Source organism: Strigops habroptila, chromosome 16 (genome assembly GCF_004027225.2).
Source record: "Strigops habroptila isolate Jane chromosome 16, bStrHab1.2.pri, whole genome shotgun sequence".
Classification (NCBI taxonomy): domain Eukaryota; kingdom Metazoa; phylum Chordata; class Aves; order Psittaciformes; family Psittacidae; genus Strigops; species Strigops habroptila.
The window spans coordinates 3,309,765-3,333,665 of NC_044292.2; the positions used below are offsets into that span (position 1 = coordinate 3,309,765).

A 23,901-nucleotide genomic window follows, 5' to 3' on the forward strand; every position below is an offset into this window, starting at 1 on the left:
CAGCGGGGAACCAGAGCAGGGGATGGGAGCGACCGGGGAGGGCGGGCCGGGTTTAAGACCATGTGAATCGGGGTGGGAAAGGAACTGTCACCCCTCCCCGGAGCACTGGGAATCCTTGCTTCCAGCCATGCTCCAGCACCGGGCCTGGGCAATGAAACCAGCGCGATCTCTGATTTTACAAATCACCGTCTTCAGAACTGTGGTTGAGGGTTGGAAGGGGAGGGGGGGGTGTGGAACGGGAAATCCCTAATGCTATCCTCGTAAAAGCCCGAGGATGTTAAATGACAGTTTCCTCCTGCTGTCTGCAGTGCAGATAGAGGAAACATGATACCTCTGTATCTAGAACACCTAGATTTAGGATGCTGTTACAGTGGTGACTCCTCTTTCTTCCTTTCCTGGCCCGAACTGGCACTATTTCATCACGTATCATGTGAGGATATTTCACCTGCTTTGTCCCTAGTGCTCTCCTAGGCTTAGTAAGGAGTTAGGCTGCATCTGTGCAGTTTGCTGCAGTGTGGGCAGCTTCCCAGCATCAGGGCTCAGCTGAGCTAAAAGCAGTGTCACAGGGCACTGAATGACACAGGCTCTCAATCCGCACACTCATCTGTCCTTACTCCTGCAGCATCCAGTTCAGGAGCTCAGGACAGCAGAGAGCAGTTGGGAGTCAGAGTGCAGATCAGCACATGCAGTTAAAGCACACACTTCTGACTTAACTGCTCAGATTATAAGGCCATAGAAAAAAATGAATATTAGAGAATATCAACTGAGTAATTTTCTGTTATGCTCCGATTCATACTTTATACAGGCTCATGACTAAGGAGATTAAGTGCCAGCCCCTCAAGGGGAAAAAAGCCTTTCAGATATAGAATGAGCCATTGCAAACAGGGTTGGCAGGATGCTCACCACTGATATTCAGGTGCTGCTCTGCAGCATTTATCATCATTGGTGATATTCTTAAAGGCAGAAAACCCACCCAGATGCCTTTCTCTGCAGGGAAAGTCATTGCTAAAACTGGGTTTTGCAGCAGCAGAGACTTCTGGAAGGACAGATTCCAGTCTGGGAACCATCCAAACTGCAGCTGTCAACTACTTGCACTTTGTGGATGAGTTTAACCAAGGCCTTTCACTTAAAACAGAAAATGTTAATCTACTCATGTGCTTCAGGGCATTAACTTAATAGGAGTCAGGAGGCCTTAAGGTTCGGAAGCAACCTATGCCCCCAAAATCATGCTTTCAGATAACATGCCGATTTTCCCTTTTTTCCTACTGCATCAGCATTTGACATCACTGTGTGTGTGAGACCTCCTGTCTGAAGTCTGTATCACTGCTCTTTTCCCCTTCTTTCTCAGAAGGCTCCATCCAGCTTGGCCCAAGGATGGAGTCCCTCCCTGAAGCAGTCCTGATCAGGATCCTGGCTTCCATACCTGCGGTGGATTTGGTGCTGGCCTGCCGCCTGGTCTGCTGCCAGTGGAAGAACCTGGTTGATGGAGCTGCACTTTGGATCCTGAAGTGTCAGCAGGAAGGCCTCACTGGAGCAGAGTCACAGGAGAATGCAGAGAACTGGCAAAACTTCTACTTCCTGAGTAAGAAAAGGAAGAATCTCATCAAGAACCCATGTGGTGAAGGTGAGAGATGAGCATAACAAGCCCCAGGATTTCATAGAGGTGACTGGTCACTGGAATTGGGTATCTCCAGTCTTTGGAAAAAAGATCTTAGTTGCTACCAGGTTGTAGCATTTTCTTCTTGCCTAAGAGTCAAATCACTTAATGCAGTCAAGTCATTTAATGGGCATGAAGGCCTTTGATAATCAGCCTTTGCAAAGGGCTCTACTTGACATCAACTTTATATAAGCCCTTGCAGGGATCTGATCATATTTGAGACAGAAATGTCCTTTGCAACCCCTGTCCAGTGCAGTAACGGGGGACAGAGCCCCTGTCCAGTGCAGTACTGGGAGGGGACAGAGCCCCTGTGCAGTGCAGTACTGGGAGGGACATGTGCATTTCTAGATTGCTTCTTGCTAAGCCAGGACTGGAAAGATGAAGCCCTTCCCTGCTCAGGAGCTGGTCTACCCATAGCTCACCAGGCACTTCATGCTTCCTTCCTTGAAGCAGCTCAGGCAAACCTTGTCTGTACTCTCCTTCCTGCAGCCTGTCAGAGCTGTGCGCACCCTCCAGTTGCCATTATGATGATAATCTATGAACTTTGCTTGCCAGATCTACAAAATGCTCAGCAATAAGCAGCCGTAACCAGGCCTCAACAAAAGCAGCAATAAACACATTTCACACATGATAGACCAAAGCAATATCAACACAGCTGCTCCATTCTGTTTACAGATTATCATTCTGGAAGCTTTCCCAACACCCAGGTTCCCTCTGGCTAAGACCAGAGGAGCCCAGTGTTTAATACTGCTTCTAGAAATACCACTTAGCAATTTAGAAAGCTTAGAAATCCAGCAGTCAGCATCCCTCCCCAGGCTATGCTTGTGTTATAAAACTGGAAGTACTGAAGCACAGTTCAGAACACCTAGATCTCTCTGGAGTACTTAAATACTAAATAGAGTACTTAAATATACCCACATAGCCATTGTACATGGCCATTTTGGTGGGGAATGTTAAAGTGTGTTAATATTCGGTTCAGCCACACTAAAGGTATTTGCCTGACCCCTACTTAACAAACATCTCTGTAGCCTACATACAAAATCATACAATCCCAGAATGGGTTGTGCTGGAAGGGACCTTAAAGCTCACCCAGTTCCAGCCCCCTGCCACGGGCAGGGACACCTTCCACTAGAGCAGGTTGCTCCAAGCCCCTGTGTCCAAGCTGGCCTTGAACACTGCCAGGGATGGGGCAGCCACAGCTTCTCTGGGCACTCTGTTCCACAGCATTCCTTGCACAAGCCAGAAAAAGGTCCCAGGGGAGGTGATCAGGTTCCCCAAGCCCACAGAAACTCAGACTCATTCAAGTCTCTTTTCTGCCATTTGCAGAAGACTTGCAGCACTGGGGAGAGGTAGAGAATGGAGGTGATGGCTGGAAAATTGAAGAGCTTCCCGGGGACTTTGGAAAAGAATTCCCTAGTGAAGAAGTCAATAAGTACTTTGTTACATCTTATGAGTAAGGCTGCTTTCTTCTCTTATTCAGGGAAGGGGACATTTTTGGCTGCCCCAGTCCCAGGAGAGACTGTAATACCCATTAACATCTTGTGTTTCAGGTGGTGTCGAAAGGCTCAGGTCATTGACCTGAGGGCTGAGGGGTACTGGGAAGAGCTGATGGATACAACCCAGCCTAAAGTTGTGGTAAGAGACTGGTAAGTAGCAAGGATGCCTCAGAAGGCAGGGAGAGAGTCAAGAAAGAGAAGGAAGGGCATACACCTGCCCTGGACCTTAGAACCTCAGCTCCCAGGATCCCCTAGATGTGGGACAGGGCTGGGTCTTGACTTACAGCACCACAGGCAGCTCCCACAAGCTTCAAATTGGTGCGTGTGGCCTCTAAAGACCAGGTTCTTGTTGTGAATGAGGGGAGGTGGTAGGTTGGGGTAGGAACCATTGCAGATTTCCACCTCAAACCAAGGCTCCAGTACCTTGAGGAGATGGAGCCTGCATTCAGCAAGATGTGGTTGCATGCTCTGGCTCTTTTGCAGTGTGGGTCTCCTTACAGGTATGCAGGGCGCAGTGATGCTGGCTGCCTCTATGAGCTCTGTGTGAAGCTGCTCTCAGAGAACGAGGATGTTCTGGCCGAGTACAAAAGTGAGACCATTGCCATCCCACAGGACAACGACGCCAACTGGACTGAGGTGAGTTACATTCTGGGCTCAGCAGGTAACACCCAACCTGCGGGAATTGGGAATGTTTGCAAGCAGAGAGAAGCAGGAGAGTTCTCCTAGAGGAGAAGGCATCTGTCTTGTTCTGTGGAGCCATGGCCCTATGTTTGAACACAGGGATTATACTGGGAGGCTGCCTTACATAAAACTTGGGAACTTGCTGAGCCGCCACTGCAGGTGTAAGATGAAGGAGATGCCTAAAACTGGGAGAGGTTCAATGGCCTCTGAAAACAATGGGATCAAAGCTCCTTCCATCTAGTAACTCCCACTGTAAATGTCCTCACTGCTACCCAACCTGTTAGGTATGATTCAGGCAGGTGGGGTTGAAGGCTCTGTGCACTAAAGGGTAGGTTCATGGGGGTTTGACAATTACCAATAACCATTTTGTGTCTCATCCCAAAGATCTCCCACACCTTTTCCAACTACGGGCCTGGGGTCCGCTTTGTCCGCTTTGAACACGGTGGCCAGGACACGCTGTTCTGGAAGGGATGGTATGGCATCCGTGTGACCAACAGCAGCGTGACAGTGGAGCCATAGCCACGCAGAACTGGGGCCTGCATGCTGGAGCTGACTTCCCTCAGGGCATTCCATGGCCTCTGGATGGTTTCCGCGTGGTGCTGCTTCCAGGCTGTAGAGGACACGGCCTTTCTGCGCATGAACGTGTGTGTGAGATGCCAGGGGCCACCATCTGCCCTTCCTCAAGGGGACTGTGCAAAGAATGTGAATGAATTTGTGAATGCACCACAGGAGAGAGAGCCTCGCCGCTTGCATGGATGTTCCATCAGCTATGAGATCCCCAAAGGTCCTGCAGATCTTGCTTCTAAGCCATGAGCACCCTGCCTGCTTCCCAGACTTGGGCACCCCTTAACTTTAAGGGGCACTAAAGCTTATTTTTTCTAGAAGGTAGAGTAGAAAAAAGGGAAGAAAGAAAAGCATAGTCCTTGTGTCTGAGAACATGCCAGAGCCTTGTCACATCTGAAGCATCACCAACTGCTTCATAAGAACCTTAGCTTCTCCCATTTATAAACCATAGATGTCATGGCTGGCCACAGAGGAGCTCAAACTTGGCTGCCAAGTGCTGTTAGTTTAATTTTTAGTGAAAATGCAAAGCAGTTGGGATTGGATCCTTTTCTACTGTTCCCAGCATCCATTTATCAAGTGTTGGGAACTGAAATCTCTCTAATGTCCAACCCTCGTGCTTCGTTTAGCTCCCTCAGACAGAGCAAGCAACAGTAATTGCTGGGGGAGAGAGATGCCAAGGCCTTAGGGAAATGGGTTAGAAGCAAACTGGGGAGGGGGTCCAGGGACAAACTCAAACTCATCTACCCCTTCCTGGCCTCTGCAGGTGCTTGTTCATGCAACAAGCACCCTGGTCATCTCCTGGCAGGCAGGAGATACTCTTCACACAGAGCTGTTGTTAGCCCCACTTGATGGCAGTTCTTTCTGCCTACTAACAGTGTCTGCAAAAAGTACACGTCTGCCTCCACTCCATATGCTCGCTGACAAGACTGCACTTCATACATACTCCCACTAGTGCCTCTTGCTATCAACTGAAGGCTGTGAGCCACCATCCTGAACAAAGACACCTAAAGCTCCCCTGAGCCAAGTCTGTCCCTACTGGTGAGTCCTCGCAGAAGAGCATCCCCTTGATAGAGGTGGTGTTGCCTAGAGAGAAAGGCACTTACATTTTTGCATCCATCCATCTGTCTTCCCTTCCTGGGCTGCCAGCACATACATACTTGAATGCCACTTTGCATCAAAGTGCACCATTACAAGTGCAGTGTAACTACTATTACCTGTAGCCAAAGGAGAGAGCTTGCAAGCTGGTCACTGCATGCTCTGCTTCACCAGGCTTTCTGCACTCAGATGCTTCCAAACCACAGCCACACCAAGCCACAGGCCAGGCAAACACAATAAAGTGACACAATTGTGTGTGGATCTTCCTTTGTGTGCTGGGTGTTTGTGTCCTGTGCTTCAGTATGCGTCTTCTGTTCAGTTACGTGGACTGCTGTCAACAACCAGGAGTCATTGTATCTTGGATAATACCATGAGTCTCCCTGAAAGAGGTACATGTTCTGTTCCCTGACCCAGCAGCCTGAACCTGTCAGAAGCACTTGATGGGCAACAGCTTTGCAGAGCAGCAGCAGGCAGAGGTGCACTTAAAACACAGTAGGAATTCATGCAAGGCACAGAGGAGGTCCAGGAAAGCTCCTACACAGCCCAGCCCTGACAGATGCCCTCCAGGTCATCTGTAACTGCAGCTCTGCTGTGAGCTCAGCCTTGGTTCTGACCCAGGAGAGACCAGAACCAGTTCAGAATTTCAGCCTTTCCCCTCCATCACCCTTGCACTCTGTCACACACCACCACAGCCTTTAGTGCAGCTGACAAAGTTGCTAGTTAGTATTCAACTCGCTGCCAACTCTGCCCCACAATAGCAATGAGGCCTCCATCTGCCCCTAAGGAATTAATACAACAAAGGGATCAATATTCCACATCTTGATGTGGTTGTTAAATTGAACCTTTCCTAAGTCACCGTCTCGGAGTCAGGCTTAAGCCTTCAGATATTGTGTCCCATGTAAATCCAGGGTAGGGCCATGGTCCCCATTTGGGCTCACCTAGCCTGGACCACTGAATGCACACAGCCCCCCCAGCAGCTCCTTACAATGAACACAGCTGCTGGGGGCTTCCCACTCAAGCCCCCAGGCCTGATGTTCACATGCCAGGGGCATCCTGACCTTCCTGCTCCCCTCCAAGAGTTGCTGTCCAAGACACTCTGCTTCCCTGCACACAACAGCTACCTCTGCTCCACAGAGCTGCCTGCAAGAGCTGCCGCTGACCACAGGGGAGAGAGAACTCCTTTCCTGCAGCCACATCAGTACCAGAGTCCCAAAGCAGGTACTTGAGGGGGAAGGAAGGAATAAAATCTTGTTCACATTATAAATATTTCATTCCAAATGCTTTTTGAATTTTGATCAAATCCCACAGGTCTGAACGCACTGACATCTGCACCGCACACATCTAGGTCCAAGGCAATGTCAGTTCATCTGTCAGAGACGAACTGAGCATGGGAAGTTAACGGGTTCTCACATGGTACAGACTTCATTGAAACTGAGATGATGCAATTTCATACTATTGCAGAATCAGTGCAACTGACAGAAGGGTTTGATGTATTTAAGCTCCCAGCCACTGAAGGGCTCCATCACACACAGCTTCAACAGGAGTGCCTTCTGCTTTCTGTTGTGCATCACCCACAAGCAGCTGGGTGATGCTACACAGGAGCCTTTGGGAACACTGATGAACAACGCAGGAGTGTGCTGAGCAGACAGAAAGGTCTGTCCCCAGGTAATCTATAACAGAGATTCTCATCGGCCAGACTCAGAATATTTAGAAATCCAAGCATTAAACAGACAAAATGTGATTGTTGCTGGAGGAAAAAAGCCAAAATCAAAACCACACAAAAGGGTCTCCTGCCAGTCCTGAGCATGGCAACAAGAGCTGTAGAAAGGGCTCTTATGTCCTCTGCACATCAAACCAAAGTGCATCACAGCCACTTCTGGAGCGGACACCGCTTAGTAGCGAGCTACACCAAAGAATAGAAATGTCCTCCAAAACAGCCCTCAAAGCAGCTGGACGATGAGAGCTAGAAGGGAGAGTTTAAGGCATGATTTACTCGCTCCTGGCCAAGACACCAGCACGAACACACCTCTTACCCTGCCTGCTTTAATACTCAGTGCCACTAAGAGAAGCCCTACACACAGCACTCCACACAGCCCCTTCTGCTCTCAGCAGCTGACATCTCATTTCCTGGGTGCCAACTGCATCCTTGTGGCTGCAGTTGTACAAGATCCCATTGTGATTTTCTTTTCTACAAAGCCCACCACAGCTAGTCGTGGCTATAAATGCCACTATACTTAAAAGGGGTGGTTGGGGTTTGTTTTCCATAGTAGCTTCTACAGCAAGTCTCTTGCAGAGGAATAGACCAGAACAAGCTGGGGCCCTGGCAAGGAAACACTAGCATACATCTCTTGTCAAGTCTAATTGTATTTTTCTGTATGAAGAATCTATTCTTACCCATCTGGGGGGTTTGTGGACAGATGGAGAAATTTCCTCCCCCATCAGGCATTCAAGACTGGGGATGGGAGGAATGGGGGAGAAAAGAGAGTAAAATCTATCTAACAATTCCCTGTTGCTTGCAGCCCAGCTGTTCCAGCCAGCTGTAAAAGGAAGAATAGTTTAGGAGTCTGATTTCCCTAAATCAAACAGCTTGCAGGGGCTGGAAACACCGCTTCCTAAAAGCCAGGACAGTGTGGCATCAGCCTAAAGCTACAGCAGAGGTGAGTATGGCCACAAACAGGATGGAAAGCCCTTGCACTTGGGCCCACGGGCATGTCAGGAGCGGAAAACCTGCAAAGAACTGGAAAACACTGAGCTAATGAAGAAACAGCCCCCGGGCATATACCTCCCTTTCCAGTTCAGACACAGCCATTCCCACATCTTCAGTGCTGTCCCATATCACACAGGTATTTCAGGGAAAAACAGAGTCCATGGGCAAGCAGCACTGGCACTGAGCTAAGACGATTCCTGCTTCTCTTTCCATCCACCTAGCTCATCCTGACATCCTTTGGGCAATGACTGCCCTGACCTTCTCAGTCTCCTTAGCTGTTAGTGAGAACAGGGCCTAAAGATGCTTTCCTACTGTGCAGGCACTTTGGAGTTAGTGCTGCAAGTTAGAGCTGCAGTGAGCTCAACTGGGAAGTCTCAAGGAAGCTGGAATGCTTTAGAAGCAGCATGACTACTGAGAGCATAACTAAAGCATAACTACCAAGACAGCTACACAAGGGAGCTGAGCTCCTTACACAGCAGCCTGCGTGTAAAGCAAAGGTACCCAGACAAACCAGAACCTGACAGACACGGTCAGGATTGGTGTGTGAGGAAGAGGTGTTGCAGGAACAGAATGGCCAGACACAGCCAAGCAAGCACATGAGCACACTTCTGGACTCAGTGTTAGCCTTCCTCGTTTACTGAGGAAGAGTTTGTCTCCTGCCAAGACTGCACTGGAGGTTCCCAACCGCCTTCACCTTCCCAGCAGCTCCAGGCTCTGGTGCGGTCCTCCAAAGGCCGCCCCGTTTGCAGACGACGCACCGGGGATGCCAAAACCTCCGGTGACCCCCGGCCCCCGGCGCTCTCCGCAGCCGCTGCCGAGCGCTGGTGTCAGCAGAGGGCACTCGGGCTACAGGTACCGGCGCCGGGGCTGCTGCTCCGGCAGTGCCCGGAGACCGGCGGCGCAGCTGCCATGTACCCCTGCAAGTGCTGCACTTGTGGGCCTGTTCCTCATCACTGCACCTTGTTTCTTGCGGCTGCAGCTTAGGCTCAAGTTAATGTTTTCTCTTCTCCTCTTTACATAGCTGCTGCTATGGTTTGCAGAGCAGCTTTGCAGGCAGACCCCAATGCTTACCCTACTTTTGCTACACAGACTCAATGCCTGCCATCTGGGACACCCCATGTATTTTTGGAAGTGCTTGGCCAAGAGGCACTCACAGCACACTTGTCTTGGATGCAAGGCAGTCTTTTAAACTGTCACTGCACAAATCAGAGAGCAGTGAAAGCTTTCTTGAACACAGATCAACACCTGCCTTTCAAATTGAATTGGAAACAGCACAACTTGCCCACCACTATCCTAGGGCATTGATTTAAGAGTATCACTCAAATCAGTAACATTCCTTTCCTTGCAGAATATCTTCTTACCTTAATCCAGCCCACAAGCATCAGAAGAATCACACTCAGAGCAGCAGGGCTGTCTGCATCCCCATCTACGCTGTGCCCAGGCACTCAGTGCGCTCCAGCTACCTCCCTTGCATGCAAAGTTCAGCAGCCCTCCCCAGCAAGGCAGAGTCCAAGCTATATTACACATGCCCTTGGCTAACCTCCCTTGCAGGCAGTTAGAGCAACTCATCTGGAGCTGGTATCTGTGCAGACCCATTAAGCACAGCACAATCAGTGCTCTCAGAAAGGCAGAGAGGCCACAATAAAGTCGTAAGAGCGCTGGCTGGACTGATGCATGGTGGGGAAACACATCTGACTGCAGCAGGAACAGGAGCACAGGGCTAACCAGGGAGGGGAGCAAGCTCTGGCAGCAAGATGCTTCCCACAGAGCGTGTTGCAGATGTAGGTACCATGGTCAGAAGAACCAGAGGAAGAGGAGCATGCTGTGCTCTGGGAGGGAGCTGCCTGGTGGGGACAGGGTAGAAGGGGAGCCTGGTCAGTGGCATGGGTTGTTTGAGCACTCACAGGTAAGTGCATTGGAAAGCACAGGGGTAGATAAACCCACAGACGTGTGCATGTGCCATGCAGAGCATTTCAGAAACCACCCCTTTGGCCTTCCTGCATTGCCAGGATGTCCTCAGACACTAAGGGAAGAGGCTAGTTTTCCTGAGCACAAAGCTCCTCCGTGGAAGGCCAGGATATGGGGGCTGAGGCAGGATGATGTCAGAGCTCTGCTACCTGCAATCCTTCCAAAAGGTCCCGAACTCAAGCAGTGCCATTTCCACCTCACCACACACCACGCAGCTCCTCTTGTTAATATTGACATGTGAAGCATTGCAAAATGAAGCAGATAAAATCCCAATCCAGATATGAAGAATGACTTTGCAGTTGTAAATGAAACCTAATTTCGTGTTGACTGTGCCATACAAGGAGAAATAATGAACTGGATTAAGATGAGATCTTGTTCACTCGTGCTGAACAAAAGCCAATTAATTGCCAGCAGGATTACTGTGAAGTCTTTCTTGCTTAGAGAAGCACAATCAGGTAGAGTTGAGGTGCTGGTGGAGGAGCCCTGCTTACTGGAGCAATAACTCTGCCTGGACATACAAATACAGTGCAAAGGCTCAGTTAACCACACGGAGACTCTTATCTTGCTTTTGCATCAGTCTCTATTGCCAATCTGCACACAGGAGAGAGACGCTTTAAAACCAACACAACCCCAGGCTTGCCTACTCCAAGTCCCTTTCTCCTGTCTCTGGCAGACCCCTCCCCATCTGTAAATCACTCCTGACACAGATTCATCCAGCCTTTTTTCAAAGCTTTCTGGCTACAAAGGCTTTACCCCCTACAAAACCTTTCTTAGTCCCTTCCTACACTGAGATGCTTCCTCCCTGTTATCCAAGGTAAATCTCTGCTGCAGTCTCTGCTGCTTGCCTGGTTCACAGCACAGCCACCTTCTACCTATCTGCCATGACAAGCAGCAAGATCATTCCTGTCTCTTCTCATCTGTCCTGTTCCCAATATAAAACTAGAAATCTGAGGAAAAGCAGAGATTGTAGGAAAAGGATCCAATGCCATTGCTCTCCCAGGAAAATGAGGGAAGGCTTGGCACAGAGCTAATGATTTGATGAAAGAGTTCAGCACTGCAAGGCATGTCACTTGGGGAGAAATTCATGCACTGCTGGGTACATTCACCACCATATGGGAACCCTAAGCCACCACTAGTCTGTGGGACACAAGGATAGATGCAGCAGAACAGATGTTGTGGCACTGATGGGTAGTGGTACATCACACAAACAGTTGGCATAGGGAAGCAAATCCTAGTTCTAGCTGGGAAGCTTCAGGGTAGGAACAGGAGCCAACACCAGCATGGCTGGAACAGGAGGAACAGCTGTGTAGAACTCACTGCCCCATTCCAACAGCAGAGGGAAGCTGAAAGGGATCCTATTCTGTCAGCTTGTAACAGTCCCACCTTCCTGACAGTACCAGCTCCACACATCCCACCAGGGCAGGGATCTGTAACAGCTACAAATAAAAGGCACTGAGTGAATTTGCAGACAATTTACTTGAAGAAAATACTTCTTACTTTCACACCAGGTTAAAAAAAAAGTAAAATTAAAGCCTGTCAAAGCCTGCAGCACTGGCATTGACAGACAAAAATTACTTAACAGGAAAAAAATGGGCAGGGAAAGCGATTTTCTTTGCCTGCATTGCCAGGGGAATTAAATCTTGGGTTTTTTCCCCATCACCACCAAGTGGAATAATCCAATATATTAAAGCTAATGTGCTTCTTGTATTTATTGCTGTGTATTTGACCTAACAGAATTTTATTCCTACATTCAAAATAAAAGCATTCCGGAAGGCAGGCTGCAAAGCTCTAGATCAATTACTACTCCCTCCAACAGCTGAAAAGTGAGTTATTTCTTGTAAAAGGGAGGAAAAAAAAAAAAGTGGAAAATAATAATAAAAAACCTCCTTTCCCCTTGTGCAATGCGTTCTGCACAGCAGAGCTTGTGGATTTCAGCAATATTGAGTTTGGTTTCTAAGCAACATTAAAGAAAAACAATCAGGCAGCAGCCTCAGTCACCTTTTTCGGATGCTCATGTCCCCATCCTGCACAGCATGAACTCACAGTAACCCACCATCACTGGTAACCAGGGCTTGGGAGAGCAGAGGCCACAGCTTCCCACTGTGCCCTTGGGGACTGTGCCAGGTTCAAGTGCTCCCAGCAATGACAGAATCATAGAATCAACTAGGCTGGAAAAGACGTTTAAGATCATCAAGTCATGCAGAACAACCCGCACAAGGCAGCCCTTGTTGGTGAGCAAACAAAGCCGAGAAACACAGCACTGGGTGTGAGAGGGGTAGACAGAAGCGCACAGAGGCAGGGGGATAACTCACACCCATCCCAAGTCATGGAGACAGACATGAAAACACTCCTCCTCCAACCCAGGCAGGAGGCAAGCCCTCAGTTATGTCAGGCACAGGATGCCACCGTGCTGGGAGGGGTCTGGACCACCACACACGAGCTGACTTTCCTCTCCTACTTGCAAAGCTCTGACACCTTGCTTTGGGTGATTAACTGGAACAATAACCTGGTTCTGGGGATCTCCAGAGGCAACAGCAGCTCCTAGTGACACCACTGGGGGCTGTCTGCTGGAATATCCAAGTCGAGACCCCTCAGATCAGCAAACAAGGAACACTGCTACTTGCTGGTGCAGCTATGCCACCATTTCTCACAGCACCGGCTACACTACCCAGGGCAGTGGCTGCTGAAAATGCATCATGGTACATCTGAAGCAGCAGAGGACTTCTATCTTCTCTAGAAATTCTATTGTAGCAGTGGTTTTGAAGAAGGCCAGAAAGAACAAAGGAAATTACACCGATTAGTTGCCATTGGATGTTTCAGCTCAAAGCAATGAGAAGCTGCTCTACTTATGGTTTGACACACTCCTTACAGAAAAGGAGATGCTGCTCATAGACAGTTATGAAGCTCAGTGCTCCTCTTCCTAGCAGAGAGTTTGGGATTCAGTATGGACAGAAAAGAGGTGGAAAAGGGGCTTTGATACAGGCAGGCAAGCTTAAAAAGCAAGGTCATCCTTAAAAAAAAGCATGGGATGCATTAATTCCTGATCTGTATGTAGACAGTGCTTGCTCCAGGAATGAAGGCCACAATATACCTATGTGCTTCTGAACCATTAGCAGATTTTACTACCTTCCATGAGCTATTATCCCTATTTCAGTACAGGGATGGCAGGGACATCAGCTGCCTTGGCTAGAAGTCACACAGGAAGCCTGCAAACACAGCCAAGAGTTCCAAGCCTACAACCCTATGTTCTGAACCATGCTGCCTGCCTCACCCAGCCTCCAGCACAGCACATGGCCATGTAGAACACAAGTTCCAACACAATCAGCATACAACGAGAAAAAGCATCTCAATTGTTATGGTTTCAGTAAGACAAAGCCATTCCTCTCAGGGGACAGGGCTGGCTTAGGGTTTTATTACCCTTCATGCTATTACGATGTAAACAAAGTTTAAGGCAATGTGAATAGAAGTAACTGTGAATTCCTGAACAGGCATTTGTTCCAGTTACATTTAACTGCCACCTTCAGCTCAAAGTGCAGCCAGTAAATCTGAACAAACTGGGGTTTCCCATAGCTGCCTGGAAGTCTCAGTTTTTGCTCCTGCCTTTTTCCTTTCTTTAAGCCCTGAGTAACTGTTATGTACGTGCAGCCCTAACTCTCATTTGCCTGGGAAGTTTTAAATTATTGATCAGGACAAGAGCTCTCCCTTCACACATATTCCATCTAATCCTTTCATTTACTGTGCTTTTTGCCTGCGTGCAAAATGAACGTCATTTCACCTCATTTCCAAGCCCCAGTGTCAAGGTCTCCTTTCTTCAGTAACACCATCCACTTGGAGTGAGATGGGGATCCACACAAGGTCTCCCTCCCTGAGCACATCAGTGCTGCACACCTTTGTGGCAGGAAGGAGCTGAAAGGGTTGTTATGCACAGCAGGGAGAGAAACAGCCAGGAAAGACACTCTCCAGACACCCAGTGATGTATCTACCACATGAGGCAAAAGCAAGCGACCACGATGCTTCTTGTCAGCGTGTCAGTGCTGGATAGTGACATCTGTCCCACAAGACACTGGAAGCCTGTCTGGGGCCTGTCCTGACTGGGAGTATGTCAGTGCCAACCAGTGAACTGCCAGGCTTCGGCAATACACTCTGGGTCTTCTCCCTTGTGGGTTACACTCACCAGCAATGCCACAACCTTCCCCTACACACACGAGGAGCAGCTACCTGCAGAGACCTTTGAACTGCCTGAATAATTGAGTCATGTCCAGTTCCCTATGTCCCCACATCACAGCCTGGCCAAACAGCAACCTGCATCTCCAGAGAGCGTTAGAGCCAAGAGGTGCTGCTGTTTTCCCAATGACTTGTATACTGCGACCCAGAAATCCCAGCCAAGCTTTTCCAGGCTGCTTTCAAACTCCTCCATCACATTGGCTCCTTCATAAGGCTAATCATCTTGAATAGGAGGAGATGGGAATAGCCAAGCTGGGAGCAATTCCTGTCCAGATGAACCACTACCTTCCTTTGGACTGTGACTAAGTTTCATGCCTCCTTTGGTCTTTTAAAAGTCTTCAGGAGGTTTTCCTGGGAACTGGAGTCTTGCTGAGCTATGCACCTTACAAAGAGGCAGGCAGAGCTTGCACAGCAAGCACAGACAAAAGCAGACAGAGCACACTGCAGGGCATGTAACACGTAACAGTTTGAGCATGCCATAGAGACCCAGATGAAGAGCTACAGCATCTTCTCCCTGTCCATAGTGCCCAAGAGAGAGGGCTTTGCTCTAACCCACAGCCCTCCTTGCAAGAGTGATGCTACAGGGTCTGTTTCACAGCCACACCAGCACCGATGCCTGCTGTGCAACCCACACCCTCTGATTCATTCTTCGCCTGACACGAGCCATCACTTTCCACCTTCAGCTTTGCTCATCACCCCTCCTGGCCTGGCAGGCACCCACAAAGCTGGTCTCCACCAGTATGCACAGCAGGAATTCCCTGCCTCATCCACGCAGGTCATCAGGAGTCTGAAGCTGGCCTCAGAGACCACAGAGTCCAGTCAACTACTTGACACTATCACAGTCTCACCTGGAAACAGACCTGGTGAAATTACCCTGTGTGTACCTGCGAGTCACCAGATAAGGATGAATAGCACCTTTAGAGAACAGCAAGTGCCCCATAACAAAAAATAGGCAGAGCTGCAACACCTGCGTTTGGACAAAGCACTTGGGCTGGAGTAAGAAGAGTAAAACTCTAGTGAGAAGCAAAGTTCTTCTTCAGGTGCCAGACTGTAGGTAGGAGACATGTCACTGTCTCATTCAGGCACCCAACCCCAGTTCAGACAAACTGCTGCAGAGGCAGCAGGAACGTGACCCATATTTTGGCTGATGAACAAGGAGTACTAGGGCATGGATCCCACCTACCACAGCCTTGACCAAAAAAAAAAATCCAGGGGTATTACCCCAGTATCCTTGGTTCTTTGGGTACTGGTAACCTCAACAGCAAGTGACAAGAGAGACCTAGTCCCTGGCCAAGCTGCTGGTCACCAGGGCTTTTGTGTACCCCATTGCATCCCATGCTCACAGTCAGGGGAGGAACTTGGCGATAGACATCAAGGACAACTTCAACATAAGACTAGACACCATCAATCACATCGTGAGTCAATTGACACAGAGTCCACTGAGCATTCATCTGCCACCTGGAAATCTTTTAATCACAGCTCTGAAGACTGTTTAATGAGAGGGATGTTTCTTTACACTGTCTTTCTTAGGAATTAATTCGAGCAGTTTCATTATAAAGAATAAATAATGAAAGGCACATGGCAAAGGACTCCTTGAAAGTCCAAAGGGACAAACTTCTGCTCCTAAAGAGATCCCAGGGGAAAAAAAAGGGGGGGGGGGGGAGAAAAGTGTAATGTTTCTGAAGAGATCAGTAACTAATGAAGGGGAAAGCCTCTCCCCAGCACTGCCAGTGGAGTTCCACGAATAATGCACAGCTACTAAGGTGATAAAATGAATAGAAATGCTTCCTTGCCTCCTGGGGCCCTCCCTTCCAGGACTAACACAACTGAACAGGGAGGCTGCTACTATCCAAGAAGTGAAATAAGGCTCCAGAGTATTCCTGAACACCTTTGTGCTGCTGGTTCAACATGTCGCTCTGCATAGTCTTCCTGCATGGCTCTTGAACATGCCACCTCATTTTCAAGGTCTTGGATGTCCACTTACAGACCTTGAGACAACTCCACTGTCTGACCCTATCCAGGCCAAGCACTGGGGGAAAATAACTCCATCCAAAGGTATTGGTTATGGAGCAGAGAGCAGATGGTTGGCTGCTGACATCTTTCTCCCACTGTGTGCCAGGCATCTCCTCTCTCCAGCTCAGTCAGCCACGCTTTTTTGGTGAGAGCTTCCACCCTGTCACGTAGGTCTGAAAGCTCCATTTAGTTGAGCTGCATCACTGTGGTTTATTCTTAAACACCACCACATCATCCGCTTTAGCCCCTTTCATTCCCACACGTCGGAATGCTTTAAGCTTCCTAACAAACATAACTAAGGTTATTAAAGGACAATGCTCCTATGGGGTAAGAATGTTAAGAGATCCCAAAAGACACCACTGAAATGCATCCACCTCTAGATGGTACCAGGAGCTGGAAGGATAACACAAACCAGTTACACAGATACATTTTGCCCCCTCTAAGTTTTTGACCCAGTCAGGATTTTCTCAAATTATACTACTTGATATTAAGTTTCCACCATAAATGCTAGGAACAATTTTTGTACTGCAATTGCAGGAATTAGACCCCCTTGCTATTTCAATGACAGGCAAGAGAAGACTTTCCACGTCCTGGGGATTAGATGTGCCAAAGCCAATAGATGTTAACTGAGAAGAGAGCTGGTATTCTCTCCTGGCAACTTTTGAGACAGCCTGGCTTCATATTCTTCACTTGGTTGCATGTCCCTGGGGGTTAGCGCATTCTGCCCGTCCAAGTTAAAAATACAAGCAGTGCTCTGGACATGGAAAAATATTACCACTATCAAAGCTGTTCCCATGCTTTTTCTATACCAAGCGAGCAGCACAGGAACATAACACATAGGGGCTAACTTTAGAGTTCATTTCAGTCCCTCCTGGCACTCTGGTCCACTCCCAGAGCCTCCCAGAGCACTCTGCACGCCCCAGCAGGCTGGGACTGACAGCTTCCCCTTCCCTTATCTCTGCTCTCCACTTTCTCCAGCAACGACTGCAGGTGAATCCAGCTCACCCTTTGCCATATATCAGAGCACTGAGAGCCAGGACAGGCAGCAGGCAATAGGGATGCCCTGGAGCCCAGTTGCCAGGCTCGGCCCAGCCCCTGTGCCAGGGAAAGCATCAGCCTTCCAACACAAATGACTGCCTGTGCAAAGCAGCTTCCATAGGGAAGGGGGAAATGAATTCCTCCCTGATCCCCCTCTGAGCTCAGCTTATCCCTGAAGCATGAGATTCAATTACCCTTATCATTATTGTAGCTTGCTTCACTAGGAATGTTATTAGCAGTGATGAAATTATCCAGCCCTGGTTTACGCTGCAGAGAAATGCAGGAGGCTCCTCTGACAGCTGGGAAGGAGAAGGGCTCATCCCCAAGTGCCACAGCAGCCACCTCAAACGCAGAGCCAGGACAGTGGCCTCAATTTGTGCTGCACACCTCTGTCACAGAAGTCACCACCTGAGGACCATAAGCACTACACTCATGTGAGCTGCGACTTCCAGGTCTTTGTAGCAATACAGTATGCAGACCTGGCTATCAACAGCATAACTCCCAATCCCATCCCCTCTTTAAACTCTGGCTCAAGCAGGGCTTTCCCAAGTTATACTACTTGAAATGAGAAGTATTCATTCCTCAATATCACAATTGATCCTTGATCTGTAATTGTGCTGGGCAGAACTCCAGCTGTTTCACCTGGGTAGGGAGGTACCAGGAGATGTTTAAGACCTAGTGGATCATGAGCTCTGCCATGGAGGACTGGAAACACACCTCAAGAAAAATCAGGCAGGATTTCATTCCTGAAGTGATCTGGAAGCAGGCAGCCCTATAGCTTTGTCCTCCAAAAGCACCTGACTGGCTGTTCACCATGGCTGCCACACAGAGAGAAGGAGGAAAGCAGGAGCTGAACAAGCAGGGCCGCAGGGACCTGACATTCCAGGGTCACTTACCAGGCATTATCTGTACTAAGAGAAGAGCAGCCATGTCCACTCCACAAGCAAGGCAGCAGACTGGCCTCAGGCACACAGCACTTGGGGTTGCCTCAGCTTCACCCCTGCCTCAGTTATAGGGCAAGATCCACCTGGGTATCATTGTGCCCGCAGGACACAGATGCAGAGTGCCAGGCAACAGAGGCTTTGCAGAGCAGCACCTACCTCCCTGTACGACATAACCAGGACACTGCTTCCCTGCCTCTTCTGCTCCCTGCCTCCTCTGGGGAGAGACCTGGAGCACTTCTCAGCACAGGCAGCCCTGAGCAACAGCAGCTCCCAGGGCCTGTAAGGACTTGCAAACCAAGCTCAGTGTGTCAGCAACCAGCACAGCCAGTAAGAGACAAGAAAATCACGCCAGAGCCATTCGGGAGACAACTAAGTTTGAACCAAACCAGTAATTCCCACCATGCCCTTTATGGTCCCCTTTTGCTAGGTTCAGGTTTAAGCTGAGTTGGAAACAGCTCCAGCCTTGGTTGGAAGAAGCAAGCAAACTATGAGTAGTGCAAGGGAGAGCTTGTGTAAGTGGATTTGGGGTGCCCTTGTAAAATGGGAGCATACATGGGTAAAAAGGAAGGAGAGCTGTGGGCCTGCAGGTGAATGCAGCAGTGCATGAACAGGTCCACAGGCCGCTGTGCTGTGGGAAAATGCGTCATGCATGGGCAGAAGCAGGACAGCAGTGGAATACAGGTGGAATAAGACTGCAGGAGTGCAGCACGGGTTCACATAGGGAGAACAGAGGCACAGTGCAGTCAGTGCACAAGCACAGCTATCCACTCTGGAGCTGGAGTAAAACTAGGCATGTTCTGGCAACACCACCCTGTATACACCAAGATGTATGTGACCAATTAGGTCAGCCAGGTCTGTTTTCTAGGCTTATGCATAAGATATTGCCATCAGAAAGTCGGTATGGAGCAGAGGAGTGAAAGCAGGCAGGCTTGTACACAGACACCTGATCAGCCACGGAACAGATGGGGTGCTCAAGTCCAGGTGTCGTTGCCTTTGGAAGCATGGTGTTGTGTCTATGCATGCTCACATGTAGGCACACAAAATGACACTGCACAAGAGCAGCATGTTGGGCATCCTATGCACAAATCTGTGCTGGGGGAGTTCAGCGTCTCACATCCTCAGTCCCTGGTTCCCCTTGCACATTCAGCATCCCCTGAAGGGGCTTCCCCTTCTCCTGCCAGCTCCAATCCCTCCTCAGCTCCTTCTCCCTTTGGAGCAAGTTTTGAATTCATCACTGTTTTGAAGAAAGCAGTTAAAGAACAAAGCAGAACTGATAGCTAAATTAAACCTGCTGAGAGCGCTTGTTTAATTGAAAATGCCATCTGTAATTTAAATGTCAGAGCTGGGATGGTTATTAAAATCCTCCTTGATTACTGCGCCTCATTTCACAGTTTCAAAACAGACAAGAAAAAGCTGCAAGTGGGCCATGTAACAGCAGCACCAAGTAATTAATAACCCCCCCAGCACACACCAGCAGGGCCAGGCCAGCTCAGTCCTGCCCTGCAGACATTGCTCCTTCCCTCCTTATGCCACACACACACACACACCCCGCCAAAGCTGGCTCTTGTCTCTGCCCAGTACCAAACCTGCCTCCCCCTCTTGGAGGCTGCAGAGGGGATCACAGAATCACACAATGGTTTGGGTTGGAAAAGACCTTAAGATCATCCAGTTCCAAGCCCCTGCCATGGGCAGGGACACCTCACACTAGACCACGTCGCCCAAGGCTCTGTCCAGCCTGGCCTTGAACACTGCCAGCACTCAAGGATGGGGGCATTCATCTCTTCAGGTCTGGCAGGCAGGAAGCCCTCTGATCACTGGGTAGAGCAGGGCCCTCTCCAGAGGTCTGGCTGCAGCCTGGAACAGCAGCCCTCTGTCCCTGCGCTGGCTCTGTCTGCTCCTTGCTGCCTGCTCCCCTCTCCTGCTGTCAGCAAAACCACTGGCACCCATGGGGTGCTGCCCTGTTGTCATCCACCCATGGCTTCCTTGCTTCTGTGTGCAGTGCTCTCTGCCTTGTAGCCAGCTCTTACCAAGGCAAGGAGGAGAGGAGGTGGCTGGTGGGGTGGGAGGAAAAGGGACAAGCTCATGCCTGTATCAAGGTCAGAGAAAATAGTGTCTTATCCTGCTCTCAGCTAGGTTACTACCAGCTCTGATGCAGAGGAGGACAGAAAACAAATCAGCAGCTGTTGAAGTAGCAGCACCCAGGGCAGGTTTGCATTAAATAAGCACCATCCATCATTCCAAGACTGCAGTTAATAAACCACGGGGCCTCAGTAAATTAGAGCAGGAGCCAGAGGAGCATGTAGGTCACCATGAGCACATGGTGCAGGTCATCTTCTGCCTGCTCCCCTCTCCTGGGGCAGGAGAGCAACCAGTACCCCCACTGCTCACTGCCAGGGAGAGGACTTGTAGCAGCAGAGCTGGCTTCACACTCAAACCCATCACCAACCTTGGGTACAACAGCACACCTGGCCACTGGTCAGGCTGGGGGTGCCCCAGTGCCACGAGCACATCCATATGCCATGCAGGCCCCCCCTTTTCTGTATGGCTACTATGTGGAGGGGGCTTGTTAAACTAACCAGTACTGCAGTGAGGCAGTGGGAGCACAACTAATGAGTCATTAATGGTCATGGTGAGAGTTGGAGGAGATTTTAAGGAGTACTTGGCCACAGCACTATTGCCAGTTGCCTCCTTCCAGCTGCCTACCCGCTACTTTACCATTAAGTTTAGTCTGGGGTGGTGGTGGGTGGATGAAATCCATCGCTCCTCCTTCCACTCCTGGTATTAGAGAAGAAGGAGCAGCAAAACCAGTGCCAAGAGCCGATCCCCTGATAAGCTGCTCCATCCAGCTGCAGCAGCACAGATCGGCACTGCAGAGCAGCAGTTGATGGGGTTTTGCACACAACTCCCCCTCAACCTTGACCTTCCTGGTTGGTTTTGATTTGATTCCTCAGCTTCACAACACAAAGAACATGAAAAGAAATAATTAGGAAATTAGAAAATGCATCAAGAGCTAAGCTGGGACAAAGGGTAATGAATATTGCCCCTCAGTAACTCTAAGGCCACTGTAATTAGATGGTAAAGCACTCTGCTTTATGTAAAGAAAATAGTGAGTGCAAACAGATTCCTGTTACAGAAAGCTCAGCCCACATTAAAAAATGCAGTAATTAAAACCATAATAAGCTGTAACAATTAATGAAACCTTTCAACAGCATCCTCAGGCTACAGCATCAGAAATGGTAATTTTTAAAGACAAACTTAACAGGACACTATAAATGGAGAAAGGGATCACTGGGGAAGGATCTGCTGGCAGCCAGTGCCAGGAGCAGATCTCAGCTATCAACCTGCCAGTAACTAGCAGCACTCAACCCCTTCAGCAGTGTTCCAGGGAGCATGAGGTGGGCAGGAGCTGGATCCTCCAAGGAGCTTGGCACAGCACATTCCCCAAAACAGGCACAGAACCCTTGGTAAGGCCATACAAGAACAGCCCAAATACCTCCACACTGGCAGAGCCCCAGCTTTAGCATCCCAAATACAGAGTCCCCACAAGCGCTTTCAGTAATCAGGGGTTAGAAAGTAAAGAAAAAGTAATTTCTCTCTATCATAGCTCAGAGGGGGAGTTCGAGAGCCTTGTGAGAGAACTACAGCACCATCAACCTGGCTTAAAACACAGCACTTGCAGACAGGTATGTTGTTTAAGAGGAAAAGGGCTGTCAGAAAGAAGGGAGGTATCTCCCCTGCATGCTGATCTCTGTCTGCCCAGCAGCAGTCCCAAGCTACACATTTTAAGCCTGGGGACTGTGGCTGGTGACAAATGGTATGTGTCAGATCTCATGGATTTAATGAGTAGGGCTCACACAAGCCCAGCCTGGACTAGAAGCATGCAAAGTTACACACAACTTCCCGGCTCTAGTATCTCTAGATTTGTAGTAAATCACATCAAGGCAGAGGTATCTCAGCATCGCAAAGGCTACCACATCCACACGATTCACCTGCAAATACTTGGCGGAGGACACAACTTTCCTCTTGCTAGTTTGACAAGGAGCAACTGCGTCTCCTGTGGCACATAGCAACTAGTGAATCTACAGGGAAACGGGCATGGAAGACAAATTGGCTTTTTCACCCCTTTCTTATGTGTTTCTTGACTCGTTGCTCTACAAAATATACTCCCTTTGTTCTGGGTGAAGAATTCCTTTCCCTTTGGGTAGGCAGACTCCGGAGAGCCATAAAATCCCAGGTTTCCTTCTGCATCAGCTATTCCATGCAACATTAAATTAGGATAGTTGCTAATACTCCAGAGTAATTGTCTCCTCCTTTCTAAGGAGTTAAGTAGTGGCATGCAATGAAAGCAGAACAGATTCTATTACTTCGGGTCAGGATAGGAGTCTGCAAGTTGACCTGACTTGGCTTAAGGATGAGAAAGGCCCACTTCCAGCTGTAACACTGAGTATTCCCCTCCCCTGGCACCCATTCACTTGGAGGAAGTGAATTCTTCTGCCACAGGAGGAGGATTTGAGAGAAGTTTGATTTGGAGTGTGACTGAGTGCCCTGGCTTCAGCCCAATGAAGCACTTGCAGCCCTGATGAACTGTAATCATAGATAAGTCCCAGAGAGATACCCCAGTGTTATTTTGACATTCACTACTACCATTTGTGAGTAGAAGAATACTAAACTAAATACTCAAACCAGTACTAAATGCTAGGTTCTGCAGTCAGAAATTGCAGTACAAGGAAACCACACCTGGTTGTTCAAGGCTACCCAGTATCAGCACCAGAGCCAACAACAGGCACACACATTAGCCTCCTCCCGACAGCCTATCAGCCCCAATGCCTCCCCTAGAAGAGGGGGAACTCCTTCATTGTCATTATCTCTAATGGCAGAGCTCAGAACTGCTCACATGGAAGAAGAAAGAAAGGTCCAGAATCCAAGCCCTCTCATGTACCAGCTTCCCCAAATACAGAAACACTGCAGAATCACTGGGCCAGTGGCACACATCAGGCACCGGGGCACTACAGGGAGGTCTACAGTGCCCACAAGAGCACACTTAGAACCCAATGTGACTCAGTAATTCCACAGCCAGTATTCCCTGAGTAGCTCATGGACCTGGATTTCTACCAGAGAAACCAAGGCAGCAGTCCCCCCCAGTCATGCAGTATGTGATTGCCCAAAGAAGTGGTGAATGCTCCATCCCTGGCAGTGTTCAAGGGCAGGCTGGACAGAGCCTTGGGTGACACAGTCTAGTGTGACGTGTCCCTGCCCATGGCAGGGCGTTGGAATGGGATGATTTTAAGGTCCTTCCCAACCCAAACCATTCTATGATTCTATCATGTGCAGAGCTTAGATTAGTAAAGAGGCCTCTAGATTCAAAACTACACCTTCAGCCCACCAGGCCACAGCTGCCAACACTCACATCAAGCCACTCTGCAGTCAGCAGCTTGCTTTGATTACAGCACATTAAGCACTACCTCAGACACTGGCTTCCTTCCCCACAGCTTGGCTTCAGGTGTCCCTGCCTCC

General features: G+C 49.2%; 2 protein-coding genes across 2 annotated transcripts in view; one reads left to right on the forward strand and one right to left on the reverse strand.

The window, feature by feature from the left end:
- Nucleotides 1-1,512, reverse strand: part of LOC115617317 (F-box only protein 6-like) — a 5,016-nt gene extending 3,504 nt beyond the window's left edge. Inside the window, exon 1 of the mRNA XM_030507652.1 lies at nt 1,424-1,512. The gene's annotated coding sequence lies outside the window, so the exon portion shown is untranslated. The remainder of the gene's footprint in view (nt 1-1,423) is intronic.
- Nucleotides 1-5,759, forward strand: part of FBXO2 (F-box protein 2) — a 5,897-nt gene extending 138 nt beyond the window's left edge. The window contains exons 2-6 of the mRNA XM_030507654.1: nt 1,349-1,624; nt 2,984-3,110; nt 3,208-3,303; nt 3,654-3,789; nt 4,219-5,759. Coding sequence (XP_030363514.1) covers nt 1,375-1,624; nt 2,984-3,110; nt 3,208-3,303; nt 3,654-3,789; nt 4,219-4,353 — 744 coding nt within the window. The 5' untranslated portion in view covers nt 1,349-1,374 and the 3' untranslated portion in view covers nt 4,354-5,759. The remainder of the gene's footprint in view (nt 1-1,348; nt 1,625-2,983; nt 3,111-3,207; nt 3,304-3,653; nt 3,790-4,218) is intronic.
- The last annotated feature ends 18,142 nt before the right edge of the window (nt 5,760-23,901 follow it).